This window comes from Dicentrarchus labrax, unplaced genomic scaffold (genome assembly GCF_905237075.1).
Source record: "Dicentrarchus labrax unplaced genomic scaffold, dlabrax2021, whole genome shotgun sequence".
NCBI lineage: Eukaryota > Metazoa > Chordata > Actinopteri > Moronidae > Dicentrarchus > Dicentrarchus labrax.
The window spans coordinates 10,681,856-10,709,850 of NW_026136723.1; the positions used below are offsets into that span (position 1 = coordinate 10,681,856).

General features: G+C 41.5%; 1 protein-coding gene across 5 annotated transcripts in view; it reads left to right on the forward strand.

Moving 5' to 3' along the window:
* fam49al (family with sequence similarity 49 member A, like) overlaps positions 1-24,884 on the forward strand; it is a 32,845-nt gene extending 7,961 nt beyond the window's left edge. Inside the window, exons 2-12 of one of the 5 annotated variants that reach the window (XM_051389470.1) lie at positions 6,359-6,449; positions 10,214-10,293; positions 15,103-15,224; positions 16,511-16,616; positions 19,396-19,532; positions 19,670-19,747; positions 20,014-20,130; positions 21,115-21,194; positions 21,562-21,688; positions 22,681-22,751; positions 22,851-24,884. In XM_051389470.1, the coding sequence (XP_051245430.1) occupies positions 10,224-10,293; positions 15,103-15,224; positions 16,511-16,616; positions 19,396-19,532; positions 19,670-19,747; positions 20,014-20,130; positions 21,115-21,194; positions 21,562-21,688; positions 22,681-22,751; positions 22,851-22,914 (972 nt within the window). In that variant the 5' untranslated portion in view covers positions 6,359-6,449; positions 10,214-10,223 and the 3' untranslated portion in view covers positions 22,915-24,884. Of the gene's footprint in view, positions 1-6,358; positions 6,450-7,533; positions 7,994-10,213; positions 10,294-11,709; positions 11,790-15,102; positions 15,225-16,510; positions 16,617-19,395; positions 19,533-19,669; positions 19,748-20,013; positions 20,131-21,114; positions 21,195-21,561; positions 21,689-22,680; positions 22,752-22,850 lie in introns of those variants that run through there. The other 4 variants (XM_051389467.1, XM_051389471.1, XM_051389468.1 and 1 more) reach the window with 4 other exon arrangements.
* Positions 24,885-27,995: the final 3,111 nt, after the last annotated feature.

The window sequence follows — 27,995 nt, forward strand, 5'->3', positions numbered from 1 at the left end:
ACGGGTCACGGGATGGAATTGAACCTTCCTTGAACGCATCAATAAGGACTACAGGGGACACATGCTCTACCAGGTGAGCTACTAACAAATTCTAAAATGTAAATGTTTTTTACAAAGATATGATAGTATAGATCAGTTACTATTCTCTGTTTCCATTGAGATAAAATAATGTGCAACAGCACCACAAGCATTTTAATATGCAGTTTTTTCCCCAGTGTGTACATGCTATAACTCAAAACCTTCAAGAATTTGAAGGAGGGTGGCCTGGTGCCTTAGACATATACCACAACATTCCCGGTTTGATCCTGGCTGAGCACCTTTGTTGCATGTCATACCTTTCGCTCTCGTGCCATTTGTGTCTGTTCTATCAGCTACAGTCAAATAAAGGTGAAAAAGAGCCAAAAAGAGAAAGCGACTGAATGAGAGAGGATGAGTTATGAGGCAGTTGATAAGAGGGAATTTAGATTTGTGATCTACAAAGACCAAGCACGATTATTAAAGATGTGATTGTTAAAGAAGAGAACAGTGGCTGACAGACGTGCACAGGCCGAGAAAGTGGACAGACAAGAAGACAGCCAGACGGACAATGAATGGACTGACAGAGTGAAGGAGAGTTGAAGGAGAAAGGGACAATCACAAGATAGCAAGACGCCAGGGAGTTAAGTTCAAACTGTCTTTATGTACTGTTTTATAGTAGTCCTTGACGCTCACTCTCTGTTTTACTCCCTCTCCCTCCCTCTCTCTCTCAAACACACACACACGCACACAAACGTTTAGTTCAATTCAAAGCAGCTCAATGCAAACCAAATTAATTCAATTCAATTTCAGGTGAATATGCACACATACAAACTGTACGTACAGCCATCTGCACACACAATAAAATTCAACTCCATTTAAATCAACTCAACTCGATTAAATTAATTAATTTCTCCTAATGAAATTAACGTAAATACACACTAATACACACACTGTCCTGACCGATATAAAGCAGTGTGTAAGCAGTCAGGGACAAAGAGTGGCTGGCTGTACAGACATATATCGCTTCTCTCTTTGTTTACAGATTACAGGGGGTCAGGGAAGGACAAGGAAAGGGGGGTGCAACAATACTCACAGCAATGGCAGTAACACACACATAAGCACATACACAAGTCAGAAGCCCCCATGCCAGTGCGTGTAGACCCTTAAAAGCCTACAACACTCTCTTTGATAGCAGCTAATTGGCATCCCACATCACAAATAAAGATAACTAAGCGCTCACTGTACACCCATCCATCCTCTGACAGCCAAAGCTCAGAGAGGAAACAGCTCTTAATATTGAAATTCAAGGCTGTAATTTATCCAACTCTGCTTTTTCCAAGGTTTAAAACGCCCCAGAGCCAAATTTTGGCATTCAAATATTAATGATTACATTAAATATAAGGAATATGTTAATCTGCTGTAAAACACAGCATAGAAAATGTATTTTATTACAAAGAATCTCTGATGTTAGACAACTTGACAAACAGGGTTCTTTAGTAAATGCATTTATTATTATATAAACCTTCAGTAATATCTACACAATGGAGACATTAGAGCTTGGTCTTTATCCACCTCTGAGCAAATAAGCCATGAAATCCCTCAGTTGCTGCCCCACTTCTTCGTTTCAATCGAAAAAATTATCACACTGAAGCTTGTTACACAATGAAAATGGATTCAAGTGCAGCTTAAACATGACCCCCCCCCCCCCTCTCTTTCTGTCATTTTATCTGTCTCTCACTCTATCCTCCCCTTTTTCTTTGTGAGACTTGCAGCACAGAATCACAATGCTCATTTGCAATCGCCCTTTCATAAGGCACCGTGCGCTGCGCTGGACCCAGACTCAGCCAGTGTGTGTGTGTGAGTATGTGTGTGAGAGGGAGAAGGGGGAGGGGTGATGCTGAAGAATCGTAACCTCCTCCTCCCATTTCCATCTCTCTTTTTTCTCTCTGGCGCTCCATCTTTTGATCTCACGCTCAGCTCTCACTCCCTCTTTTATTCTCCTTCCCTCCTCACCTCAGCCAGGGACAACAGTATCTATAATTGTGTATGAATGTGTATGAATGTGTGTGTGTGTGTGTGTGTGTGTGTGTGTGTGTGTGTGTGTGTGTGTGTGTGTGTGTGTGGGCCTGAAGCAAATTGGCTGTAGCATTCCATCGTCAGTCAATCTTTAGCAATGGTCTAGCTGGGTCTGACACTGCCACCTCCCATTAGACTCCTGCATCTAGCTCTTTGTCAATGCACCTCTTCTCTCCTATCCTAGACTCTTCTCTCCTTTCCTATCCTCTCTTTTCCTTACTTTTGTCCCCTTCTCATCTCTTTCATCTGGTTTTCTCTCCTTGCCTCTCCTTTCTTTTACTTTCCTCTACTTTCGCTTCCTTATCTCTCCTTTTCTCTCCTCTCTTAGACTCTCGTTTCCTCTCGTATCCTGTCCTTCTCACCTCTCTCATCTTTCTCTTCCTACAAAAGTGACCTCTAGTATGTGATCCTCGCCCATTTTCCTTCCAACTTACCACCAGCATCAGCATTATATGACAATACAACAATGTACAGTATAATAACAATCATATAGTTTTTCAGCCTTAGACAAACACCTTTTTCTCCAAACAAACCAAGGATTAGCTGAGTTTAGGTGGGTGTTTAGTTCACTCTAAATCCTGCTCTTTCCCCCTCCTTCCTCTCAAAACTCACATAAGGGCAGACGATTTAACCGCAGCCTTGTGCACTCGTCTCTTCCTTTAGGGAGAATATGCTGAGAACAAAGAAGGAGAGGATAGAGGGACGATATAAAAGACACACGAACAGAGGAAGAGGTCAAAAGGGTGTGCGGTTAGAAGACGGGTGAATGAAAAAGAGGGGCTTGAAGTGAACTGGGGGTGAAGAGAGGGGTGTGTCGAGGGAGTGGGCGAAAGGTTGAGGAAGAGTGAAAGCAATAGAGAAGGAGCGAAAATAATCACCAGTGTTTTTTTTTTTTTAAAGGAGGACCTGTTCAGTGAGCAGAACTAACATGAACTAAGTACCACAGACTCTCAACAAAGCAGACAAATGTCTGCATACAATGACTCTATGATCTCCGACCCTCCAACTCTCTCACCACCTCTTTCTGAAATACTCATCAGCTCTGAAGTCGCTGAAAAAGCAACTATATTTAAAGACCGTCCCTACAGTTGGCTAGACCTCTCTCTCAGTGTCTGCTCTCTGGAGACTGCAGAGTAGTCTAATATTTGATTAGCATGACACTGATTCATGATGGGGCTCCTTAAGTGGCAATGCCAATATCAAAGTGAAGTCTTCCTGGAATCTGATTGATTTGTTTTGACTTTAAATACTCAAAGGTCCAGTGTGTATCATTTAGAAGGATCTAGTGATAGAAATGCAATACAATATTTATTGGGTTTTTTTTGTTTTGTTTTGTTTTTTACAAAAGGCTGCCATGTTAAACCCCCATCTTTCTACAGTAGCCCAGAATGAACAATCCAAACACTAGCCCTAGATAGGGCCTAACCCTAACCCTAAGTTGTTTCTCCTATAGGATTGGGAGGTGAGGGGTATTCAGTTGGTTGCAATCTGCAACTTCACTGGATGCCACAAAATCCTACACACTGGTGCTTTAAACACCGTATTTACACAGACTGATGACACATTACAGGAAGTCATCATCAAAACACCAAATGAGGGAAGATCTTTTCTTCATCCCTCCAGTAGATATCCACTGACTTTGAGAATCTGAAGACAAAGACGACTGACCAAAGAAAATTCTCAGCACATAATCCAATTCATAGTTTCTGAAGCTTTCGACCACATATCCCTCAGCATACTGAGTTGCTAATTGTCATAGAAATGCTTGAGTTGTTACCACCTGACATAAGTATGGGATTTTGGTCACACTGCAACAGAGACAAGAACTGCTTGAGACTGTGTGGTGATTATTTTGGGGTTTTTTGCTGAGTTTCCAAGGCCATAAATGAACCTTCAAACTCAGCAATGAATCTGTTAAGGAGCCATGTGATGAACTTAATATACAATAGAGATGACGAACATGAAACATGAGGGAAAGGCCAGGATGTTGTGGTCTTAACTCCTAAGTCACTCTCAAGCACTCTCTTACTGAGAAGTTTTATTTTGGTGTTTTCTTGTGTTTCTATTTAGACTATTAAACCAGCATATTTATAAAGATGACACTTCCTCACTAAGCATCCTGTTTTGATCGGACTGTATTATAATATATCAAAACGCAGTAGAATCTGTAGAATCTCAATAGACTGAGACTAACTAGCAGTTGCTTGCTGCAAGTACAGAGATGGAAATTAATGTTTGTGTATGGATCAGATTAGGCAGCACTGAAAGTGCAACCAGGTGGCATGGAGCTTAAACAGCAAACTAAAGCACTCATCTAATTAGCAAAATTGAAAATAGTAATCCATCAAATTGTGCAGTCAGGGCCCTCAAGCTGGAGTAAAATTATGTGTCTGCTCTCCATTTCATCCGATAAATCCATTAATAGTCATGACAACAGCTGCATAGAGCTGTTTTTTCATAGTACCGTACCTAAAACTACTTCTCTGTGGTTCCAAACATGAGAAAATGTACACGACGTGAGTTTCTGAAGGCCTTTTAGGGTTGACTTCAGTTTTAAAGGTCACAGGGTTGAAGACTACCACACAAAGTCAGGCTCAGGTAGAAAAAGCAATCTCATTCAAAAGATGTAGTTTACCTTAACACTGTCCAGAAGTATTAACCTCAGAGTCTTAGTTCAAGTGGTCACCTCTCTTGACCTCAGCATCCTGTGCAATACTTGACCTTTGCTCGTTCACTGCGTGGAGAGATCAATAAGCATTAGACAATTTACTTGAAGGGAACACACAGTCTACATAAAAGTCCTGAGGTAGAGGATATGTAATTCCAGAAGTGGATGGTGTAGTTTACAACCCCCACAAGTAGGAAAGGCAATGCTTTGGTGTCCCACACACTCTGGAGATTAAGGAGAGTATAGTCTACCCATCCATCCATCCATCTATCCATCCAATCCACCTGATTGATAACGCTGAACAGTACCCGACTGTGTGTTGCCATAGGAATAAGAGGCTGTGTTTCCCTGGCAACAATTTTTCTAAGGCCCCCCCCCTCTCTCTTGTCTGCACTCCCTGTTGATGAGATTCAATGATGCAAGGGCAGCAGCAGTAGTGTTAATAGTTACAACAGTCGACGGGTAAGACAGTGCCAGAGTAGTGAGAGATGCACAAGGAATGAGATAAGCTTAACAAGCTTAGTCCATTATCAAAATGTAAAAATGGGAAAGAAAGAAACACCTTCTAGGTTCTCAGATTACACTGACTGAGCTTTGGAAAGGTAATACTGATAATTTTGGATTGAAGCTATACATCTTTTGTTTCTGACTGGGAGCCATGAGTGCTTATAACTGCAGTGTGGAACCATTATAGCTCAAACCAAACCATAAGGGACACTTAAAGCTGCTATAATCTTTTTTTAATAACAACAAGATCAAAGGGCACAATATCAAATGGGTGGAAAGGATCACTTGTAGTAACAAATTCAGCGCTGTTGAGCCTTTTAGCTTATTTTAGCACGCCGTTTTGGTTTTTCTGGCCACCAGAAAGACTAAGCTGCTGTTTGGTTTGTTTTTTATTGTTTTGTTCACTCTTACCACTCTCTTTGTGTAGGGGCCACAGCAGGTATGTTTTCAGTGAAAAAAGAACCATTGTGCACCACCTGCTCAGCACCATATGGCAGACAGACAAAGTTAGCTAGCTAGTTAACATAGTGGAACATTTAGCAGCTGAAGAGCCATATATTATTCCCAAGAGTTAGTAGAGACCAAAACAGAACTAGAAGGAGAGTGAATATTGGCTTTACATTCATTGGGTGGACACAAACACATTCAAATAAATGCTAACGTTGCTCTGTAATTGCTAGGTGTGTAATTAGGCAACTGTATAGTAACATGTTCACTCTAGCAACATGATAATCCTTCATGTTGTGAGCTTGTTTCTGCTGTCTCTAAGTGGGCAAAAAATTATTATTATTATTATTAACATTTTCAAGTCGTAGCTAAGTAGCAGGTTAAATATGAGTGTAACAACTTTCACTGCAAAGCTAACTAAAATCATATTCTCACCTACAAGGCTAATGAAGGCAAACAAGCACATTAGCCTGATTACATAATTATTGTTTTATTTTCTTTACCCATGCTTTTCGCCCTTGTTGACTCAAGCCAAAATCAAGACTTCTACATTCCTGCTTTTCCCAACACTGTACTGTACATGATGTTGAATTTTATGTTAATTTCTCTTTCTCTCTGTCTATCTGTCTGTCTCTTTGTCAGGTGGTGGGTGCTGATGCTGTAACCACTGTGTGGAGCTGACAAGCCCTGGTTGATGCAGTGAAGTGTTCCAGAGGGATAAACACAAGCGAAGGTAGGAATGAAAAAATGAGGAGTGAAAAAATGTAGGGAGAGGAAAAAAAGAAAGAACAACAGCTGAAAAATAAGGACACGGCAGAGAAACACCATATGGGCGAGTCGGAGAGGGGGGAGACGGATGGACAATTTATGGATAAGGAAACAGTGATGGGCAAAGAGGAAAGATGGGAGCTAGGAGAGTACAGTTGCTGCATCCGTTGTATACAGTACAGCTGCTGAATGGGTTTGATTCACAGGCCAATGAATACCCAGTCAGCCAGTGTTCGGCAGAAAGAGAGATCATTGTGGTTAGAGAGAAAGAGACACAGATGGAGAAAAGGAGTTCAGATGGTATTATTGGTGAGTTAATAGAGGTTGGACTTGGCAGAGATGAGCAGCACAGTTTCTGTGCACAGTAAATCCACACTGATGAAGCTCCTGGTCTGTTAACAGCAGAAATCTTTCAGTACGAGCTGAAAGGAAGCCGGGAGGCCTCGCTCCGCTGCTTGGCTTCCAGTCTGGACCAGGTTTGCTTTTCAGACGCCATGTGGGAGCCGAGCCGTGTCTTTATTAAGACTCAAGGAGCCCCCTTGGTTTGGTTTCTCCTGCCGGACTACAGATGAGAGCTGTGTGTGCTGTGCAGTTGCATAAGAGAAGCACTTTGCTCCACTTTCACGCTGGCTGACTGCAAACATTGTGTGTGTTTGCGTGCAAGAGAAACTGCAACCAGTGGTCACCAAACACACTTCCTAATTTACAGAATACCATGTCTTAATGTCCGAACAGTGGGACTGTGATACACCCATTGGCTGTACAATATGGACGCCAGTTTAAAAGGAAACGTGTCTTTTTGCACTGCCCGATCGCCATTCCCATTCTGCCACTTAGATTCATTTGCACCTAAGGGCCACCAGTGAGACTGAATGGCACCATGACAGAGATGTGCTGTGACAAGACAAGGCCAGAGGAGCCCGTAGAGTGCTGCTGAGTGGTAAAATAGAGAAGTGAGGCAGAGAGGAGTGCTGCAGGGGATATTTTTGAGGAACCCATTCTGACGTCAGAACCAAAAAGAGAGAAGGAGTTTTCTCTGTTTGCGTATGAATTGAAAAGATACAGACACATGCGTCAGTACAATGCAGCCAGAGGGAAAAGACAGAAATGTAAATAACATGAACATATCTTAAGCTCTTCATACAAACAACCTCACCCAGCAGAGGATCATCGTATACAAACTGCACAAAACAACACAAAGAGCCACATCTAGCACACAGATCAAATAGAGAAAACCACAGGCCTTTAAATAGATGGCTGAAAAAGAGAAGTGTGAAGTGGATAGAGATACACAGAGAGAGACAGAGGGAGAAAGAGCGAGAGCAGAAGTTTACATCAGTCTCTAAGAAAAGCAGAGTGGCAACCGGTTCCACCGTGGGACTGCAGCCGCTAACCTGGGATTTACTCACAGCAACGATCTCACAAAGCAGGCAGAACAAAGACAGGACGGAAGAGAAGTAACTGAGGGTTAAAGATAACGGAAGAGGCGAATCACTCATAGGAAAGAGGGTAAGAAGAGAGATGTGTAAGAAGCTATTGGTTAGTTTCTTGATTTCCTGTTTTGTTTTTTAGGGCTTGGTGAATTTTGTGTTTACCATTTGTGTTCTGCAATTAAGAACAAGGCTGACTGCTGTTCAGGCAGTAAAGACTGGTGCATCAGATCATTGTTGTAAGCAGCTGACCCAGTGTGAGCAAAACTGGATGCTTTTTTTCACCCACATCTTCTGCCGAGACGAGCAGACGATATCACCAGGCCAACAGTATCCTGGCAACCATCAGCCGAGCTCTGCTCTCGGGATGGACCACATGCTGCTCCAGACTCGGTGTGTGTGTGTGTGTGTGTGTGTGTGTGTGTGTGGGTGTGTGTGTGTGTGAGGCCAGTGTGTGGCTACCTCTAACACACACAGACACACACTCACCTATTCACATGTCAGAAAAGCTTTCATTGCTTTGTATGAGGCTGCGATCTGAATCCCAGCTTGACTTCGCCTTTGCAATCACCTTGTCAGACTGAAGATATGAATCTGTTATTCATTTATTCATAGCGCCCTGCTACCTTGAAGCAGGTGGTCTAAAAAGTCAGAAGGAGATGGGGTGCGTTTTACACGTTTGGAGTGATGCTCACGGGTTACAGCAGTGACTCAGCATATAGCCCCTTTTTCTCTGCCAGTAGATTTTGTAGATAGAGTAAACATATAATACAGTAGATACAGTACTTATCTGAAAGAGAAGTCGCTACTTTGGGGATTGTCAGTAAGCTGTCTCAGCGATTGGACAGTGTAACTCCATCCCCTGTCTATCTGTACCTCAGTGCTGCATTGCAACACCCGTTCTTGCTGAGTAACAGCAAAAAGATCAGGTTTTTTTTCTTTTTGCAGGGACGGTGGCATCTCATAAACATGCTAATGCTGTCCATAAATCAGTCGTGCAGGGGGGAAACTGATAGGCCTCCGCTGTGTGCTAACATAGCACATAAACACAGAGGGCAGAGCAGAGGAAGTGAAACTTGGCAGCTGCTTACCTTCTGCTACCGAAGTCCCTCTATGATTGAGAGGAGGCTTTCATACTCGCACAGCTGAGAGTCATTTTGAATATTGGATTCCACTCGGTTTTTGTGTTTATTGTGTTTTCTAATGCGACATACACAAAAGTCCACATGCGGCCTCTCAATCCTCTCCCTCTTTGATCCCTGAACATCCATTTCCCTTAGATTTCCACTTTAATCAGCTTTAAGGTTGTTAAAATCATTTTATTCCACACTGTTTGACAATACCACATGTATAATCTACATCAACTTGTTCCAGCTCTTTATTGAAGCCGTCTAATGTTTGCAGAGTGAAATAATCACCGACTTCTGTGGGTGTGAATTAGGGGTGGGTGGTTCAAAACCTTAAGTATCGATACTACTCTACATGACATAAGCTGTTTTGAATTTTTAATTGGTGACTCTGGCCTTGGTTGTACTTGGTATTGGATCAAAACCATATTCTGTGGCGTGGCCCACTCCTGTCGTTTTGAGCGGTATTTGGCCCCACAGAGTGCCCTCACACTGTCTGGCCTGAGTGGGATCGAAGAGGTTCAAACCAGGGTCGACCGTTGTGGTCTTAAATTCTGAAACACCTGACATATGCTGTTGTGTCTGGTGCAGTAAACGGACATACAAGCATGTAGACTCTGTATATCCTGCGCATCTGACCTGCAGTTTAATCTGATTGACTGAGCCTGCATCATTGGTTTTTTAAAGCACTGGCATCTGGCCTCTGGGTATGAAGTATAAAGAGCTTGTCATAAAGTATCCATAGACTGCTGTACATGAAGGGCATTAGGAGAAAGTAGCCCTTACATAGCAGGCTTTTATTAGGTTACTATAGTAATGTAAATGGATTAAAACCACTGCTCAGCTCTAGTGACTCCCAATGAGTGAGCTAAATGATTCACTACTGGATTTAGGCCCCCCTTCTAATCGAATACAGCATACACTGTGTATGGGATGCAAACTGTGATCAGTGTCGTTTATGACTGGAGCGTCTGACTTCGCTCTGGACATATTGTTTAGACAGAAGGATGGAGGTGGATAGGAAGAAGGGATAATTAGAGAAGTGCAGATGGGTACAAAAAAAAAATAAAACAGTCACAACCTGCTGTGTCCTCCATGTGCATGTTGTGTATTTTCATGCGCATTGCCAGGTTCTGCGTACTGTATGCATTTTGTTGTTTCCTCTCGTCCAGGTCGCCAGCCATGGGGAACCTCATTAAGGTCCTTGGCAAGGATTTAGAGAACTGTCCACATTTTTTCCTGGACTTTGAAAGTAAGTGAGCGCCGGGGTGTGTGCACGTGTCTGTGTGCTTGAAATGTGAGAGCACATGTGTGCAGCAGAGGTGTTCAGTGGGAGGCCGCTGGGTGGGGTCAGGGGAGGTATATTTGGATGTGAGCTGCTGAGTTGTTGATGGTGTGATGAAGTGGTGTTGTGGGTGTGGTTTGTCATTATCAGACGCTCTCTAGTCCCACTCTCAGGACTTTCTGATGCTAAAAGCTCTTCTATCCAATGATGGAATAAACATATGGTGCGTAGGTATGAATAAAATGGTGCATAGATAATTACAGTGAGGCCAAAAAGCATGAATCAAAACCAGTTATAGGTATTAATGTATGCTGTTAGCTCTTAAACAACACTGCCCTCAAATAACTTTCCAATATATATATTCTGACTTTTATACAGTATTTTCAGCTTTGACTCCTAATTACATCTGTGTGCTTTTATTTAATGGGATTACATTTCTCAGTCAAAATTATTCCACAAAATCTCTCAAGAATTATATCTCAAGTTTATTATATAATAAACTGAGAATCATTGAAAATAATTTAAACCAAAACAAGACCTTATGAGTAAAACCTGCTATAAAACTATACAAAAGTTCTCCATTTGATTACAATATTCTCTAATTTTATGTAAAAAGGTAACCCACGTTTTTCACTTTCACTGATCCAGTTTTCAGCTCCACTTCTGACACAGAACGATCATTGCGGGGAACCTATGCGCCCACTCAAGGGTTCTTTCTAATCAAATGGGACACTTTTGTAGTTTTTTTTTTGAGGTAATTGTTTTGGTTTACATTTTTCTTTGTTCTAGATTTTTCAGTATGTGTTTCATGCAACAAGTTTGTATTGAAATAAATATTGAATAGCATATTAGAATAAGTCAAATTCTAGTATTTATATTTTTTTATTATCATTATTTTGTTTGATTCTTGGGATATTTTTCTCAATTCCTATTGAAACAAAGAATAATCCCATATATTTTAACATCTGTGCCAGAAAATGAGGAATACATTCTTTGATTTAGATTTTTTTCCTGCAGAATTTTGCAAATTAAAATTTAATTAATTGGACTTCTCTCCTCTGTGTCTCATTCACACGCATTCTCTTTAACGTTGGTGTCGCCATCAACAGCGACACCAAATCAATCACTTGATTTAAAGCAAACTATAAATAAATCCATAGGAGTGGGATTAAAGAAGCTCTGTCCATGTTGCCATGCTTCACCCAGGACATACTTCCACCATGCCATTCCAGCAACCCCCTCTCATCCAATCCTCCACCCCGACACCTTCACCTCTCACACACACACATACAACTCCCACACACATACACACGCGTACACGCGCACAACCCCCGACACCCATCCCCTCATCACCCACAGACTTCTCCCCTCTCTCTGTTCCAGGGGGCTCATGGGAAACCTCCTGAAAGTGCTGGCTTGCGCCGAACTTGAGCATGGCCCAATAGTTTTCCTTGACTTTGAACGTGAGACCATCCGCTTCTTATTTTTTTGAGTTGTCCCTTTCTCTTTGTTGCCTTTGCTTTGTTTTCCTCATTCCATTGATCTCAGCTGACCCTTGTGTCATCATTGTGTCATCTTTACGTCCTTATTTACCCCTTTCTCCCTCCTCAGCTCTTCTCCTAGTCACCTTCTTCTTTATCTTTTGTTTTCTGCTCCAGGGACTGGCATTTGAAAGTCATTTGGCTTCTTTCTAAAAGGGTCTTATTCACACGCGCTACATCTTATTAGACGCAGACAGATGCACAATGGAATGGTGACGCTGTAGCAAAATGACAACAATAATGCTTTGATCTCGGTTCCTAAGCTACAAAAACTGAGGAGAAAATCAACTGAATGCCAGTCCTGTGTGGGTTTTTGTTGCTCAGGGATGATGATAGCTAATGGGAAGTCTATCCTCATCCCTCCACCTCCTCATCTCCTCATCCCCTATTGTATGTCTGACCTATCTGTGTGTGAGTGTGCACTAAATAATGTGTGTCAGAGAGTGAGACTGGTAAAGAAAAACTGAAAACAAGAGAGAATGATTGTGAAAGAGGATGGTAAATAAAACCCCCTACTATCCCCCCCCCTTTTTTTCATTTTCCCAGTCAGTGAATTCTAAACTTTACAGTGTGAAAATGTCGATCTTAACAAGTCATTTTAGTGCTCAGTGTTAAAATCTTCTGTAGTATTGGCAGCGAATAAAACATTTTGACAGAACGGTTAACAAGAGTCTCCAGAAGCTCTGTGGGGCTGTACTGATGGAGCTGAATGCTAACATCAGCGTGCTAACATGCTCACAGTGCTGACGTGTGGCAGCAAATGTTTACCATGTTCACCATTTAGCGTGTTATCATGCTTGATAACATTTCCTAATTAGCACTAAACACAAAGCCATGCTGCTGGCTGAAAGATTTGTCAAATCAATTAATTCCCCTGAGAGTGTCGTTGCACTGGAAACAAGTCATCTTTGGCATAAAAAAAAATATATATCATACAGAAGATATTAAGACTGATTATGAGACTAAAATGGATTGTTAAGATGTAGATACTTGGCGGTGTAACCCAACGTATTCTGCCCCTCCTCAACCACTTTCCCCCTTTAACAGCTGGCTTCCTCCTCCTCCTCCTTCACTGACTGTATGTTACAGTGGGAGTGGGAGAGCTCACCGCTGGCAAGAGACGTCAGCTGTCAAACAGGCTGAATTTACCCTTCGTTTATTATGCCTGTGATTCACTTTACTTCAAAAGCAAGTGGAATGAGTCAGACTCAGGCATGGCAGCTTTAGACACATCCCCCCCCCAACCACCCCTGTGCCATCTGTGAGCTCTCCTCCTCAACCCAGAGACACAGTCACCTCTGTCACACAGCTCCAAGTTTGATTTAAACTCCACACTGAGCTCCCATGAAGCTATTTATGGATGAATGCTGATAATTATACTGTGTTCAAACCTTTTCAAGGATCAGGATCAAATCTGATGACAAAATACAAGACTGTGAATCATTTTCTCATTTAAAAACATCACCGTGTCCATCATTACGAGTAAACTTACATCCATCTGCAAGATTAAAGCAACACAGGTTCCGTAAAGGAACAGCTTGACAAATTTCACATTTGAAGATATAAAGAAGAACCGGTTAGCTTAGCTTAGCTTAGCTTAGCTTAGCTCAGCCTAGCATAAAGACTGGAAATGGTTTGCCTGCCTCGGTCCAAAGGTAACAAAATCCACCTACTAGAATCTGTATACTTCACTACTGTATATACATTTAATATCTTATTTTTTTAATTCATACAGAAACCAAACTGTTTGAAAAATAATCCTAAACCCCAGTAAAACCTCTGTAGAGAGCCAGGCTAGCTGTTTCCCCTGCTCCCAGTCTTTATGCTAAGCTCAGCTAACTGTCTCTTGTCTTCAGGTTCATATTTAGCATACAGTTGTAAGAGGGTTATTGTTCTTTAAGTTCCGGCACAGCAAGAAAGTGAACTATTACTTTAAAGCTATGAGCATATGTTCCTTTAATTATTACTGTACCTAGTAAATAAAATGTGTTGTTGTTTATCAGAGAATTGCAGGAGCACATTAGTGAGCAGTCACCACTGAAATAGCAATGCTTGCTGTGCTTATTATGGCAGCCATTGTGTATGTAGGATAGCAAATATTCCATGATTACTATTTCTCCGCAGGGAGGCAATGCCTTAGGGGGCAAAAATAATCAGCGGTGCTACCGCATGTAGAGAGCTGCCTGGGCACACTCCCACTCTCACTTTATACCTGAGTCACACATTGAGACAGATAGCTTGAAAAAAAAAAAGAAAACCAAACACAATTATGACTCAAGAGGACGCATTGTAAATTGCGTCCCTCAAACACTTAATCCCTCCTGTATGCATGCAGCATGCCACATGGGCAAACAAACCAGAACTGTGACTGGGAGGTGCCCTGCAGCAAAAAGAGTTTACCGAATGTGTGCTGCTCATTGTGTATGTGTGAAACAGAGAAAGAGAAAGAGTGAGCATGCCCAGAGGTTGTCCTCCCTGCTGCTAGTTTGTTTTAACATTTCTCACAATTAAACCTTGAGGGTAAAAAAAGAAGAGTCCCATTCATAGACATAAAGGGGGAAATAGAAAGTGAGAAAAAGATGGAAAAGACAATTAGGGCTGTATAAATCTGCACTGAATGAACAGTTGAGTCGATTACAGTTCAGCAGTCAGACACACTGTTCAAGCAGTGCAATCCCGGCACTTTTATGACACCTGAAAACCATCAAAATGTTAAACTATCAGTCGTTACATCCTCATCCAAATAATTCTCCAAAGTGAAACTGACTTGTCATCATCTGGTCCTTTTGGAGGGGCCACACACAGTAATCAAACCTCACTGTGTGACAGAGTGTGGCTTACAGCTCTCTTGTTCTAACTATGGTGGGTAAATTGGATCATCCATTTACTGGCCAGATTTTGACCTTAGATGTGTGATATGTCCACTAATATGATGAAATGCATTCATTTTCACTTGTAGGGACATTTTGCTTTTATTGCAGTCATGTAGCCAGTAATTAGTTATCTCCGGCTTTTATCTGGCCTTCTAAGATATCAGCTCCTCCTTCATCACTAACCTCCTTCTCTCCTCAAATCTCCTTTTTCTTCACCCTCCCCTTAATCTTTCCTTCCCTCTTTTCTGCCACCCCTCCCTCAATAATTGAATCCCTTACCCGTACCTTACATCACACTTTCACTTCCCACTCTCTCTCTTCCTCTTTCCCTCCTTCACTTCCCTTCCTTCCTCCCCTCCCAGATGCCCAGCCCACGGAGGCAGAGACAGCCGTGTGGAACCAGGTCAGCGCTGTGCTGGAGGAGGCTCATGGGATCCTAGCCGAGCTGCAGTCCTATAATGGTGCAGGCCAGGAGATACGAGAAGTGAGCACAAAGAAGTCGATAAAAAAAGAACACTTGTGAGATTCACATGGCCTGCTGCGGTGAAATTCTGACATGTAGTGTAGCATGAAGTAAATATAGGCAGAGACAGAAATGTTTTTTTTTTCATGCAATATGTTTTTGCTGGCAATGTTATGGTAGAGGCTTAAACATCAGTAGCTAGAAAGCCGGCATGCTGGTGTTGATGAGCTTTAGTGTGTTCAGGTTCAGCTTTTGCTCAGCGGCACATTACAGCAAACCAGTTCCCTCTGCAGTATGAACGATTACTGCTGCTGATTGCTCAGCTGTTGGCATTGCTCTACTTGTTAACAAATAGTGCTGAATCGTTTCCTCTCCTTGCTTCCTAACCTCGAGGACTTGGAAGCATTCCTTAAGAACAGACACTTAGGCAGACTCTATTTTTATAAACTATATTTCAGCTAAGCTTTCAATTTTTTCCTTTCAACGTGCACCTGCAGAGGATTTCTGAAGTCAGTGTGAAAATCGTAGCTTCTGTAGGGCTGTGAGGCTACTAGTGACATTTAGGAATATTTTATGTTTGATTAATCTCACCAGGGAGAAGAAATCAGGATATGGCATATGAGCATTCGCCAATCCGTCTATTTAAAAGGATGGGATTTTCAGAGGAACATTAAAAGAGACGTCTTATTGTCAATAAATGTGTATCAATCCACAGCTGAAAATAGTCCGCAACTAATGCATTATTTACTCCTGTTTGAGTAGTAGTTAGTAACTAAAGTAGAGTAAATTACAGTGCCCAGCTGTTTTAGGATATTACTGAGCCTTTTTCAGTCTTCAACCTTCAATGGACAGATAGGCTTTGGACTGAGTGCCAAAAAAGAGGTAGAAAGTTGGGATGTTATGAGAGATGAACTAATGCATAGCTGATTTTATTGATATTAGGAAATAACAGCAGCCTTATCCTTTTTATAAGGACATTACTACTTTGTTGTATACCTATGCCTTCTGGATTGTTTGGTTAACCATGTCTAAACAAATATTACAATAACCAAATAATACAGTGATTTGTCATTGAGTTGATATTATGTGTCATGTCACTAAAACTTAATGAGGTTTTTAAGATAAATGACATTTCATTCGTCACTTTATACTGAGATCACTGCAGTATGGAAGCAGAAGTTGAAAGTGAAACTGTTACCAAAGTGAATCATTGCTCTGAGGAAGAGAGGATAGAGGAGATGGGGAGGTTTTTAAATCCTTTTTGTAAAAGTAACATCTGTGCTTCTGCCTGTGTTCTTTGCCCACAGGCCATCCAGAACCCAGGCGACCTCGCTCTTCAGGAGAAGGCCTGGAACGCAGTCTGCCCCCTGGTGGCCAAGCTGAAGCGGTTCTACGAGTTTTCCCTCCGACTGGGTGAGCACGGCTGTTACATACAGTCTATAGAGTCATTTCCAGTGATGTAACACACACACAACTCTCTGGTGGCCATAGTGGAGGTCCAATAGGAGTTATAGCTTCAAGCGGCTTTAACCTAAATCTGAATTTAGAAACAGTTTTTGCTGTCAGTTATCAAAGAGGGAAGGCCTTGACTATGGCTACCATAAGGTGCATCAGCGTTGTGTGGGTATAGGGTTAGAGGAAGGGAGGAAGATGTAACAACAGTAGAAAAAGAGGTAAAGGGTGCACACAGAAAGAGGAGCATCATTCACATTCATGACACGCTAAATGAGCGTTTGTTGTATTCTGACAAAGCAATGACACCTTTCTTTGGTCTCTGCCACATTTGTGACAGAAATATGTGTGAAATGAAGTGTTATTAAGCATTTGTAGGGCATAGAGGTGTAAAGGATTGCGGAAATTTTCAGCACTGGTCTCACAGATTACTGCTTACATGGTAGCACTAGCTGTTGTTTTGTCTTTCTGACAACAGACACCGGATGTGACATATATTGTATGTGACAGACAGCCAATGCACTGTGACCCTGACAAGTGCAGCATAAGAAAGTTAACCACAACACGGTGAACACACTGTTCCATTGAACCTTGAATAAGAGGAAGATTAAATTTAAGGTGATGAACAGGGAGACTTATCATTACTAGCAATGGGGAGAAGCTCATCTTGTACTGTCAGTGCTGCTTCACAGCTCCACTGCATGTTGCCATGTACCGCAATCGTGATTTCACATGCAATTTCAGTCCACCAGCATTCCTTAACACACACACACACACACACACACACACACACACACACACACACACACACACACACACACACACACACACACACACACACACACACACACACACACACACACACTATGATGTCCTCTCTGCCATCTCTGCAGCATCCTGACCTAGCAGCCAGGCAGCCGTTGCTACGGAAACAGTGGTAACTGGTCGTCCAGCACAGAGGGAGAGACAGGGAGAGTAGAGAGAGAAGTATGAGCAGAGGAATAGAGTTCGGCTGCCGCCTCTGCTCTGCCTTCCAATAATACTTCGATCTCATGGACATTGTGTTCTCAGCTTACCATAGAGAGAGGGCTAACTAATAATTAATGATAATGTATGAGCGCTAATGTAGCTATGAGATACAGTACAACAGATATCATGTAGACATTGCCTTCCCACCCTCCTTATCGAGAGAAAGGGATCAAATCTTAATGACAACGAGAGTACAAACTACAAGTTCTTTCCTGCACCACCTTTGTTTGTTTATGTGTTTGATCAAAGGGGGTAGTATGAGGTTAAGAGGTCGCACCTACAGTAAACAAACAGCTGCAGTGTTTCCTTGTCCAATCTGTCAGTATGTACCCTCAGGAATCAGTGCTCAGGATAGGGACCATGCACTCTGGGCTAACAGCAGGAGGGAGAGTGGGTTTCTGCTCAGGCCCTTTAGATGAAACACTTCAGTGCTGTATTTATAGAAGGCCCTTATACATTTTTAATGCAGAGGAAGGGATGGGGCCTCTGGAGAGTATGCTTCTGAGGCATTACTACCACATACAGCCTCTCAGGTCCAACTCTGGTGTCTGATTTGTTAGAGGCAGCAAAGCAATAAATAGGCTTAGGTTCAATAGCACATGTGACACAGTGGATGGTCACTGATACGGTGTCCTCAAGGATGCTCAGGCCGCAGTGTGATCTCTATGGAGTGCCGGTATATCTTCATTTATCTTCTTGCAGAGTGAAATGTATGTGTGAATGCCTGTAGTGGCAAAAGGAGGGTCAAACGAGAGCTGTTGGACTGTTGAACCTTAGAAAAGGCGTTAGTGTGTCAGAAAAAGACCACATCCATGCTCACGTCTCTGCAGTGCTGCGTACTGCAAGAAATAATGACAGTGAGACTGAAAGAATGTGAAATAGTTGGTAAATTAAACCATTTCGGTTCAAACTTCTCACTTTCCCAGTTAGTGAATTCAGCACTATGGAAACAATGATCTTAATAAATATTTAAATTTTGTACTTAGCATTAAAGCCATCTCTAGTTTTTACATCAACATTAGCATACCAACATGCTTACAATGACAAATCTAGCATGTTTAGCGAGTATAATGTTCACCGTGTTCATCATCTTACTTTAGTGTATTAGCATGCTGACTCTCTGAATCTCTGGTTCTGCTGCATTGATTCTGATGCATGAATGTCCATACCAAATTTCATGGCAGTCTATGAAGGTGTAAGCGCTGAGATATTTCAAAGTGGTCGACCGACAGATCGACAGACCAGCATTGCCATTGCTTGAGCCATGCCGCTAGCCTGGTTAAAAATATTAGGAAGAAAAAACCACTTTCCAGTCACAAACGTTAAATCCTAGCTGGAAGGGTCCCGTCTGAGGGCCTGAACCCCGCTCTCAGAGGGGATCCGAAGGTCTGTTATTCTGCCCAAGGCCAGATCCCAATGCATTTAAAATGTGCTGGGCCCATTTCTAAAAGCCCAACAGGTATCCAGTGATATCCAGAGAGGATGTGACTGAACTGGAGGAAGTGATTTCATCTGTTTGAATCAGTTTAAATCCAGCTGCTGCTGCATTTTGTTTAAATCTGGTGACATGAAAGAGCCTTCAGATCCAGGCCAGATTAGAGAGAATTACAGCAGTCTAAACACAAGGAGATACAACCCTACAGAAGCAGCAGTGTGAAATGCAGATTCAAGCTTGTGCAGATACATTTCTGAAATCTAAGTATGTTTGCAGAGAATGCCTTGCGCAGCCTGCTGGAGGCGCTGACCAGCCCGCCGTACGCTCCCATGCAGCACCTGGAGAGAGAGCAGGCCCTGGCCAAACAGTTTGCTGAGATCCTTCATTTTACACTCAGCTTTGATGAGCTAAAGGTGAAGGGAATCATTTTTGGTCTAATTACAGCCATCACAGACTGACCTTTACTGTACTGAAAAATCAATATCAAAAAATCAAATATGCTTGAATTGCCTTTTGATGAACATAAATCACCTCTTCCCTCACCATGCAGATGACAAATCCAGCCATTCAGAATGACTTCAGTTACTACAGGAGGACTATAAGCAGGAACAGGCTGAACAACCAGCAGGTGAGGCCTTGGAGAGGTGATCTGGCTGCAGGCTGTTTTTGTTGCATACATGATCTAATGCTCAGCTTGAGCAGCATGGCTTCACCTTCTCTCTTTAAATCATTAATGGCTGAAGAGGAGGTGTTCCTTTCCCCCTTTCCCCCCCAACAACACAAATAGAGCCAGGATTGGCTTTATCACAGCTGGATAACATGATTATTGGACTGGGTGCAATTGGTGATTAATGCTTTTTAAAGGTATGAAATCCGTTTTGTATTGACACGCAGCTGGAAGCGGAGAACGAGGTCAACAATGAGATGGCCAATCGGATGTCCCTGTTCTATGCTGAAGCAACACCGATGCTGAAGACTCTGAGTAACGCCACCACCAAGTTTGTTTCAGAGGTAGGTTTCTAATTCTTCAAGTCTACTGTATCGATACACAAAGAGTGGACACTTTTAGGAATGAGCTGGAGTTCAACTTTTATTATTGTCAATAAAAGCAAGCATCAAGCGAAAGTCACATGAAATTGATTCATAAAGCATCCAAACAAAAAACTAAGGGAGCGCTCAGGGTAGTTTTCCCTCTTAGATAATGGCTTCAAGAGCTAAAGTTAGTGATGGAGGAAGTATTCTGATAATTTACTGTAGAATTACAAGTAAAACTCCCTTGAAAATGTAAAGGCATTATCAGCAATATGTACTCAATGCAGACATATTATTGTGTTATTGTTACACAGTTCTATATTATATTATATAGTACATTATTGGATTATTGTTAGTTTAATCTGTAACAATGTATCATATTTTATATGCTCATTAATACATAATCTGTCGTTTAGAATTTAAATGCACAGATTTAATGTGGATTTGTGTCAAACCTGAGTGTTTATACACTGCAAAAATAACTTTATAAATAACATTATATGTAACTCATATAGCTTATCCTTATCAGTGGTAGTTTGCCAATCGAAGGGTTTAGTTGTGCTTGAGTCCTCACCTCAGATGCCCATGCTGGACTTCCCCCATCCTCAGAACTGTCAGAACAGTATTTTAGTGTAGAGGAAGCAGTCGTTTTCTAACTTTACAGCTCAATACTTTTGAGACTCATGCAAAATTCAGAGGACATGCTGGTCATGATTGCCTTTTAGCGAAGTTGCTTTACTGAGCTCATGCTGTAACCGAACTCTGCAGATGTACTTTGTCTCCACCTTGTGGTAGAACATTTTGTCCAGTCAGTACATAAACTACAGAGCGCATTGTCAGTGCATTTGTTAGTGAAGGGAGGGATGAGCATTCCTCAAGTATATCTAAATTCCAAAAGAATGTCATCTTTAGACAGAGAGGGTTTTTTCTGTGCTGATTTCTCTTTTTTTTCCTGTCCTTCAGAATAAGACCTTGCCCATCGAGGACACCACAGACTGCCTGAGCACCATGGCCTGTGTGTGCCGTGTCATGTTGGAGACTCCGTGAGTACTTTCCTCACTTTCCCTTCTCTCTAACATCCCTTACTAAATCTTCTCTCCTTGTCCTTCTCTCCAAAGGTCAGAGGCTCAGATTTTAATTAGCAAGCCCTTTCAAAATGAATACAAAAGAGGACGTCTCAAGTTTGAGCCACTAATTCAATAGATTGAATAACGACCAATTCATAGAGTGAATCATTCATTGAGTCCTTCATGCTGAATTTAAAATGTATACTCTTTTTCATTAGCTAAATGAAGAAGAAAAGTCATCAAGAACTTGTCAAGGCAATCACAAAGTGCTTCAAATAACTGCAGTCTGCCATGTCCCATCCTGTCCTCTAACTTCTTCCCTCCATCACTGTCTCTGTCACAGGGAGTACCGTTGTCGGTTCACCAACACAGACACGATGCTCTTCTGCATGAGGGTGATGGTGGGAGTCATAATTCTCTATGACCACGTTCACCCTGTCGGGGCTTTTGCCAAAACCTCCAAAATCGACGTGAGTACAAACATCTCTGTGATTTCTGCCTCTCAGGGACTAATATACTTCTGTACCCAATGATGTACTTCGGCGAATGAAAACAAAACAGACATTTTAAAGGGAGTGGTTAAAGCGTTGGAAGTCCTTTGGAGGCAGAGTACGCACAATCTATCAGTTTTAAATCCAGGTTGGATTTGACTTTCAATAAAAAACAGTCATGTCATCCACCTCTGCAAAGGAGGTTAGTCTAAGTGTGTAATGTAGTACCTGAGGGATCAATATTTTTCTTTTTATGATGAAGCTTGATTTAGTGCTACACCGACATCGTGACTAGGTTGCACACAAGTTTGCATGATGTGCTTTCATCAATATTTGATTTCTTTCTGAGAATACATTGTCACACTGCAGTATGAGATGATTCTATTTAACGGTCAATAAAACCTGCAGTAAAAGCCTCCTAACACATTTATTTATCACTCTGTGCTTCTGTGGAGAGTTTTGATGTTCAAACATTTAACTTTTAAATGCTGTTTCAGATACTTGTCTACCTTGACCAGATTAAGGCCTGATGGAAAAACAATTATCAATGTTCCCTCAGAGATAGCCTATTAATAATAGGCAGGAAGGGCCGGTAATCCTCAGAATCAATCTACAAACAATACACTCACTATAAGCCTTGATATTGATCCAGTGGGTCAAGATCCCAAAAGGGGTCCCAAAGTAAATTTGAGGGGTCACAAAGATGATTAAAGTGCAAAAATCGCTCTTTGATTCAACTGCTCACAACTTATATCCAGTAAGAAGCCAAGAAGGTTGGGACCCACAGGTCTAACCTTATAAAGACATGTGTCTGCTCATGTATGATACATCACAACATTACACTGGTAGATGAGGTCACTTAAATGTTAAATGTGCGTTTTTGAGTCAGTGTGTGGCAGCAGCAGCAGATGAGGTGGATCTGAGGCTACTGACCTTTCTCTAACGCCCTGTGTTGTCTTTGTTTCGGGCAGATGAAGGGCTGCATCAAGGTGCTGAAAGAGCAACCATCCAACAGTGTGGAGGGACTTCTGAATGCACTGAGGTGTGTGTGAACGTGTGTGTTTCAGCAACAGAGAAAGAGATACACAGAGATATGATGGTCAAGGATTTCAACATACCTCTTTGTCACCTTCCTCCTCAGGTATACGACACGGCATCTAAATGATGACAGCACCTCCAAACAAATCAGGGCCCTCCTGCAATGAGAACGAGGAGAGCGGTGGAGAGAGGGAGGGGAAAGAAGGAGTGCACTTGAAGGAGGAGGAAAAAAGAAGACGAGGAGGAAACAAACGCCAGTGGCTGATAAACCTGTTTGTTTACAACGAACAAAGAGAATCATCTCAAACCTGATGATAATAAGAAGAGGAAAATAATTATATATATTGTCAGCTGTCCATCATTCTGTCTCTCATTTTGTAAAGTAAGAAAAGAGAAAAAAAAAAGCCAGAAAAGAAAATATAGATATATATTAAAACAAGTGAAACACAAGCAGCAGATGAAAAATAAGTAGGATTAAAGAGGAAGCTATATTGCAAAATTTAAAGGTCAGAACTGAAGCAAGCTGAAAATGTACAAAAAAAAAAAGGGTTCATGTTCCAGCAGTAGTCTGACAAGTATTTTTGCACACACTTTGAAAACAACGCCATCTCCTTTCCCCTGAAATCTGATCCCAAACAGACCCCGCAGACTTTCCCTGCGCCCCCTCTCACAAACTCAGTTTAACTGGAGGGGATTTAAGCTCTCGAGGTTGCAGATGTAGAGGCGTGGCCGTCTCCTTCAGCTGCACTGATCTCCACCTACAGGTGATTTATGGAGCAATGTGATGGATACACTCCGGAGATTTGCTTCTACCTGTTCTGTTTCCTTTCTGCATCGGTGCAGCTGAAGGGAAAGAGGCAAGGACATGAGTAGTCTTTTTAGGACGCCTCCATTCCCACCCGGATTTCTTCCTCATTACCCTCACCCTTATTCCCATCCACCCATCCATTCATCCATCCATCCATGGGATATGTGGTTTTTCCTTGGCACAAAAAAAATTACATCCATGCTGTGTGCCCTTACGCTGTATATGTTCCAGCACAAAACATCTCGTGAGTAGTCTGGCTTTACTTGAACAATGTCGTTCACTCTCTGTCTCTCTCTCTCTCTCTCTCTCTCTCTCTCCATGGTGCTAATGTGGTTTAGATATCACAGTACTATCTTGTTAGAAATCAATAAAACAAAGGGTTTTCTTTGTTGCTTTTTTGCACTAATATGTTAAATCTCAAATTCTGAGAACTGCTTTCAGCTATTCTGTGATTTCACATTAGTGCACAAGCGGGGATGAATGACCTGAAAGATCCAAGAAAAAGCATAGTAGGAAACCACAGCACACTTAACTTCTTCACCCAGTGCCAAAGCTGATTGGTTTTTGCTTTTATTACATCACCAAGCCAGGCTCGAGGAGTGGGGGGTTTGAGGGGATACAACTTTCTGAAAAACATCACCGATCACCATTTTAAAGTATGTACGAGGATGAGAAACAACATAAGATGACACACACAAGTCAGAAGGCGGTCAAATCTACACATTTCAAGGGAGAGCTCTGAGTGTTCCAGTGTAAATATGTGAGGCTTTTCTCGGCAGGCATCTACATGGTCAGCTTGGGTCTTCGAGGAAAAACACATCGACATCTGCATACAACTAGAGTTCGTTCTTTTAGTAAGAGGTTGTTAAAGAACTAAGTAATTGATTAAGTGGGAAATAAAAATAAAAAAGATTCAAAAAGGAGATTAAAAAGAAGTGCTGTACTTTGGATGTCTATAGCCCTTAGTCTAATTTAATTTGATCTTAATAATATATTTTCTATACAGGGGTATGTGCACAAGCATATTCTGTATAAATATATAGATGGCATGTTGTAAAAGTTCTGACAGAAATGTGTAAATAAGGTGTTTTTATTCATTTTTAATTGTTCAGTGACGCTGAAATTGGGTATGTGTTGTCTCTCAGAATTACCATGCGTTTGGCTTGGACCATCGGACTTGCCGTAGTCATAGGTTTCAGAAATTCAGCTTCATTATGGCGAATGAACCAGTGGGAGGGGAGGGACGCTAAGGGGTGGGTAGGGGCTGTCCATTTGCTTGTTATTTTGTACATTTTGTGCAACAATAAACTTGTCATTTATTACATTCAACCACTGATGTTCTGTGTTTGTACTGCTTTAGAGTTCCAACCGTTACATTTGGTCTATTATTCATTACGTGTATTATGGATGCAACACTGATTCAACAAAAAACAATGATAAACAATTTATGGTTAGCTGTAAGCACCCAGAATGATGATATGAGTAGTGCTGCTAGGTGCTGCAGCTAGTGGAGCAGTTAGTTTGAGCTAACGTGCTAATGGGCATCATCTCAATAGCTATGATATAATATATTTAGTTAACTAACACCTATTCTAGACACATATATACAATCAATATACAAAGTTTTTCAAGACTCAACAATAATCAGGTGCCCAACATGAACACCGAACATCTTCATACTGTTGTTATTAGCTAATGATAAAATCCACAGTTCTCATCTGTAAAAAAAAAATCTTCCAAAGTTACAGTCTCTGTAGTATGAAATTCCTCCACTATGGCTCAACAAGGAAACACTGTCTGGAATACATAAAAAGGAAATACTAGAAAGACTATAAATATGGCAGATACCCAGCTGATCAGACTAACTCAGACTGATGAAACCTCATGTCATATGTAATATATTTGATCTTTTCGATTGGAATATGCTGTAGATTTGGTTCAACATCACTTCCATTGGACTCGCATTAGGAAGGGATCTATTAAAGGCCAGTATGAACAGGAAATCATCAGGAGGAACACACACATCCATAAATGGGTAACAATTAGCTGCATAAACAAAATTATAAAAGTAACCGCACGCTGCTATCTTGTTCCCAACCGCACGCTGCTATCTTGACTTAAAGAAAAACTGGGAACAAGATAGCAGAGTGCAGAGTCTAACACGGTACTGTTCTTGTTCAGTATGAGAAGAGGAGGAATGATGACAGCAAGCTCAACCTGTGTCAGTGCTCATATGGGCATCTGACGATTGTTTCAAGACAGATTTTGTGAAGCTGTGAACCTGTCCTTTATGTAGGATTGCAAATATTTATAAATGAGAGCAATAGTGTAAGTCTTATAAGTGTTTTATGCTTCCTACTTGAGTAATACTCTAAAGTTGATGAAGAAGATGATCATTACAATACCGAAACATAACAAATATGTTTGAAAGTAGGTACCTGGAAGATAAATCAAAAAGCATATTAATCAGTTAGTCATATAATTGAAAGCCTCTGGTGGTACAGTGTGTTCTCCTACTTCAGGATGTGCTTCAGTCATGTGCACTCTCTTACCACAAGGGGGCAGCAAAAGATCAATTTATGTAAGACTGCTAAACAAACCAATTAAGATAAATACAGATGGGTAATCTGCTTTATAAGGATCAAAACAGACTTCACCCCAGCTAAGAAGGACTTGGCACTAATGAAATACTAAACAATTAATGATGGAATTGAATTGTTTTTCTCACGTAAGCAGTAATGTTTGATAATTAAATTACATCCAATACTTAAACGTCACCTTTGGTGTATCACTACCAGTAGTGGTGAATGTTGTAAAAAAGTTTTTAACTAAAGAATTGGCTCGAGGCACACAGTCCAGTCATCTGTACTGTTCAGTGTGAGTGCTGCTGGAAGGTGTAAAGTAGGGCAGGGGGACACAGGAGAGCCTGTCAGAAGTTATATATGGAAAAGAGAGCAGCAGGCAGATACTGTACCATCTTATAGGGCCAAATGCAACAACAGCTTACACACAGACAAAGAAGTAAAGATACACAGACACATGAAATGAAAAAAAGATAGTAGGCAAATGTGGTATCTCTTAGTTTGGAAAGGAGAATTAATCGTATGTGTCCAGGGTCTGGCTTGGCTTCGTGCCCTAACTGTCATGTAATAAATAAGGAACCAATGTCTCACTTTACTTCCCTAATGGAATTCATTCAATTTCAAAACTGCGTTACTCCTGACAAGCGTCAGTTATTTACTGCCTTCTAATGGGCTATATAGGCAGAAAATAACAGAAAGTTAAATCAGGTAAGCAGGTGAAACTGAAGGCACAGACGCTCCTGCAGATTTTATAAGGAAATTAACTGTAAATGTTGACTTCAAAATCAAAATCTACAGGTTATAAGTGTTTTTTCTGGACCTTTATTCTTGCCAGGGTGGTCAAGCCTTCATCATGGGACATTAAAAACTCATTAAAACCCAGACAAGTGGAATTATTTAAAGGTTAGCACCTTACCCACATCTTTTCAATAGTCTGGTACACACAGGGCCTTTCAAAAAAAGAGGTAATTTACAAGACATTTTATAATGAAATGAGGGAGTAAAATATGCAAATACAGAACATCATTGTCAGCTTTATATTATTATAATGTAGGTGGAACCTTCACCACAGCGGCAGTGGACAAGTGATGAGACAATATTTCTGAAACTATAGTCATTTTAAGCGCCTGCAGAGCAAACAGGGTCATGAGCAGGGACATTTTGTTTTCAGTTAAATAGTTTCAACCGTCGCAGGTAGTTCAGATAATCCAAAACTTCCCCTGAAATGTTTTGCAAATTCCCCTCCTGCCCTGTTCCTCCCCTCTTAAAGCTGTGCGGCTGCAGCAGGGCTCGGCCCAAACGGATCAGCCATTAACCGTTAACTGCCCCGAGGAAAGAACACCTTATCAGCCAAACTGTGTGTGTGATACACATTCAACAGTGGTTTCACACCATTGGCTTCCCCTCCCACCTTTCATAGAACTCTGAATCCCCCCCCCCACACACACACACACACACACACACACACACACAAGCAACAATAAACAGTGTCCTTTTTTTCCCCCTCTTTGTCTCCCTCTCACACACATAACTGATGCACAAACCACCACAAACATGCTTCATATCAGCAGACAGTCATCGTACTCAATGTAAATCAGCCCGGGTGTCGTTACCAACTGCTGCTCTGCACAGCCTGCGCTATACAGATGTGCTAATCAACTGTGCTGACTAACATTTCTGTGTGCACGTGTATTTGTGTAGCTATGTGAGGAAATGTGTTTCTAAGAATTTAAAATAAGGAATTCTGGGGGCATTTAATACATTTTGGCACTGTTTATTTTAAAGTTGGTTGTTTGGTGACTTGTGAGAACTTGAACAAATGTAGTTAATATAATGTTTTAGTTATGTTTTGTAGAAA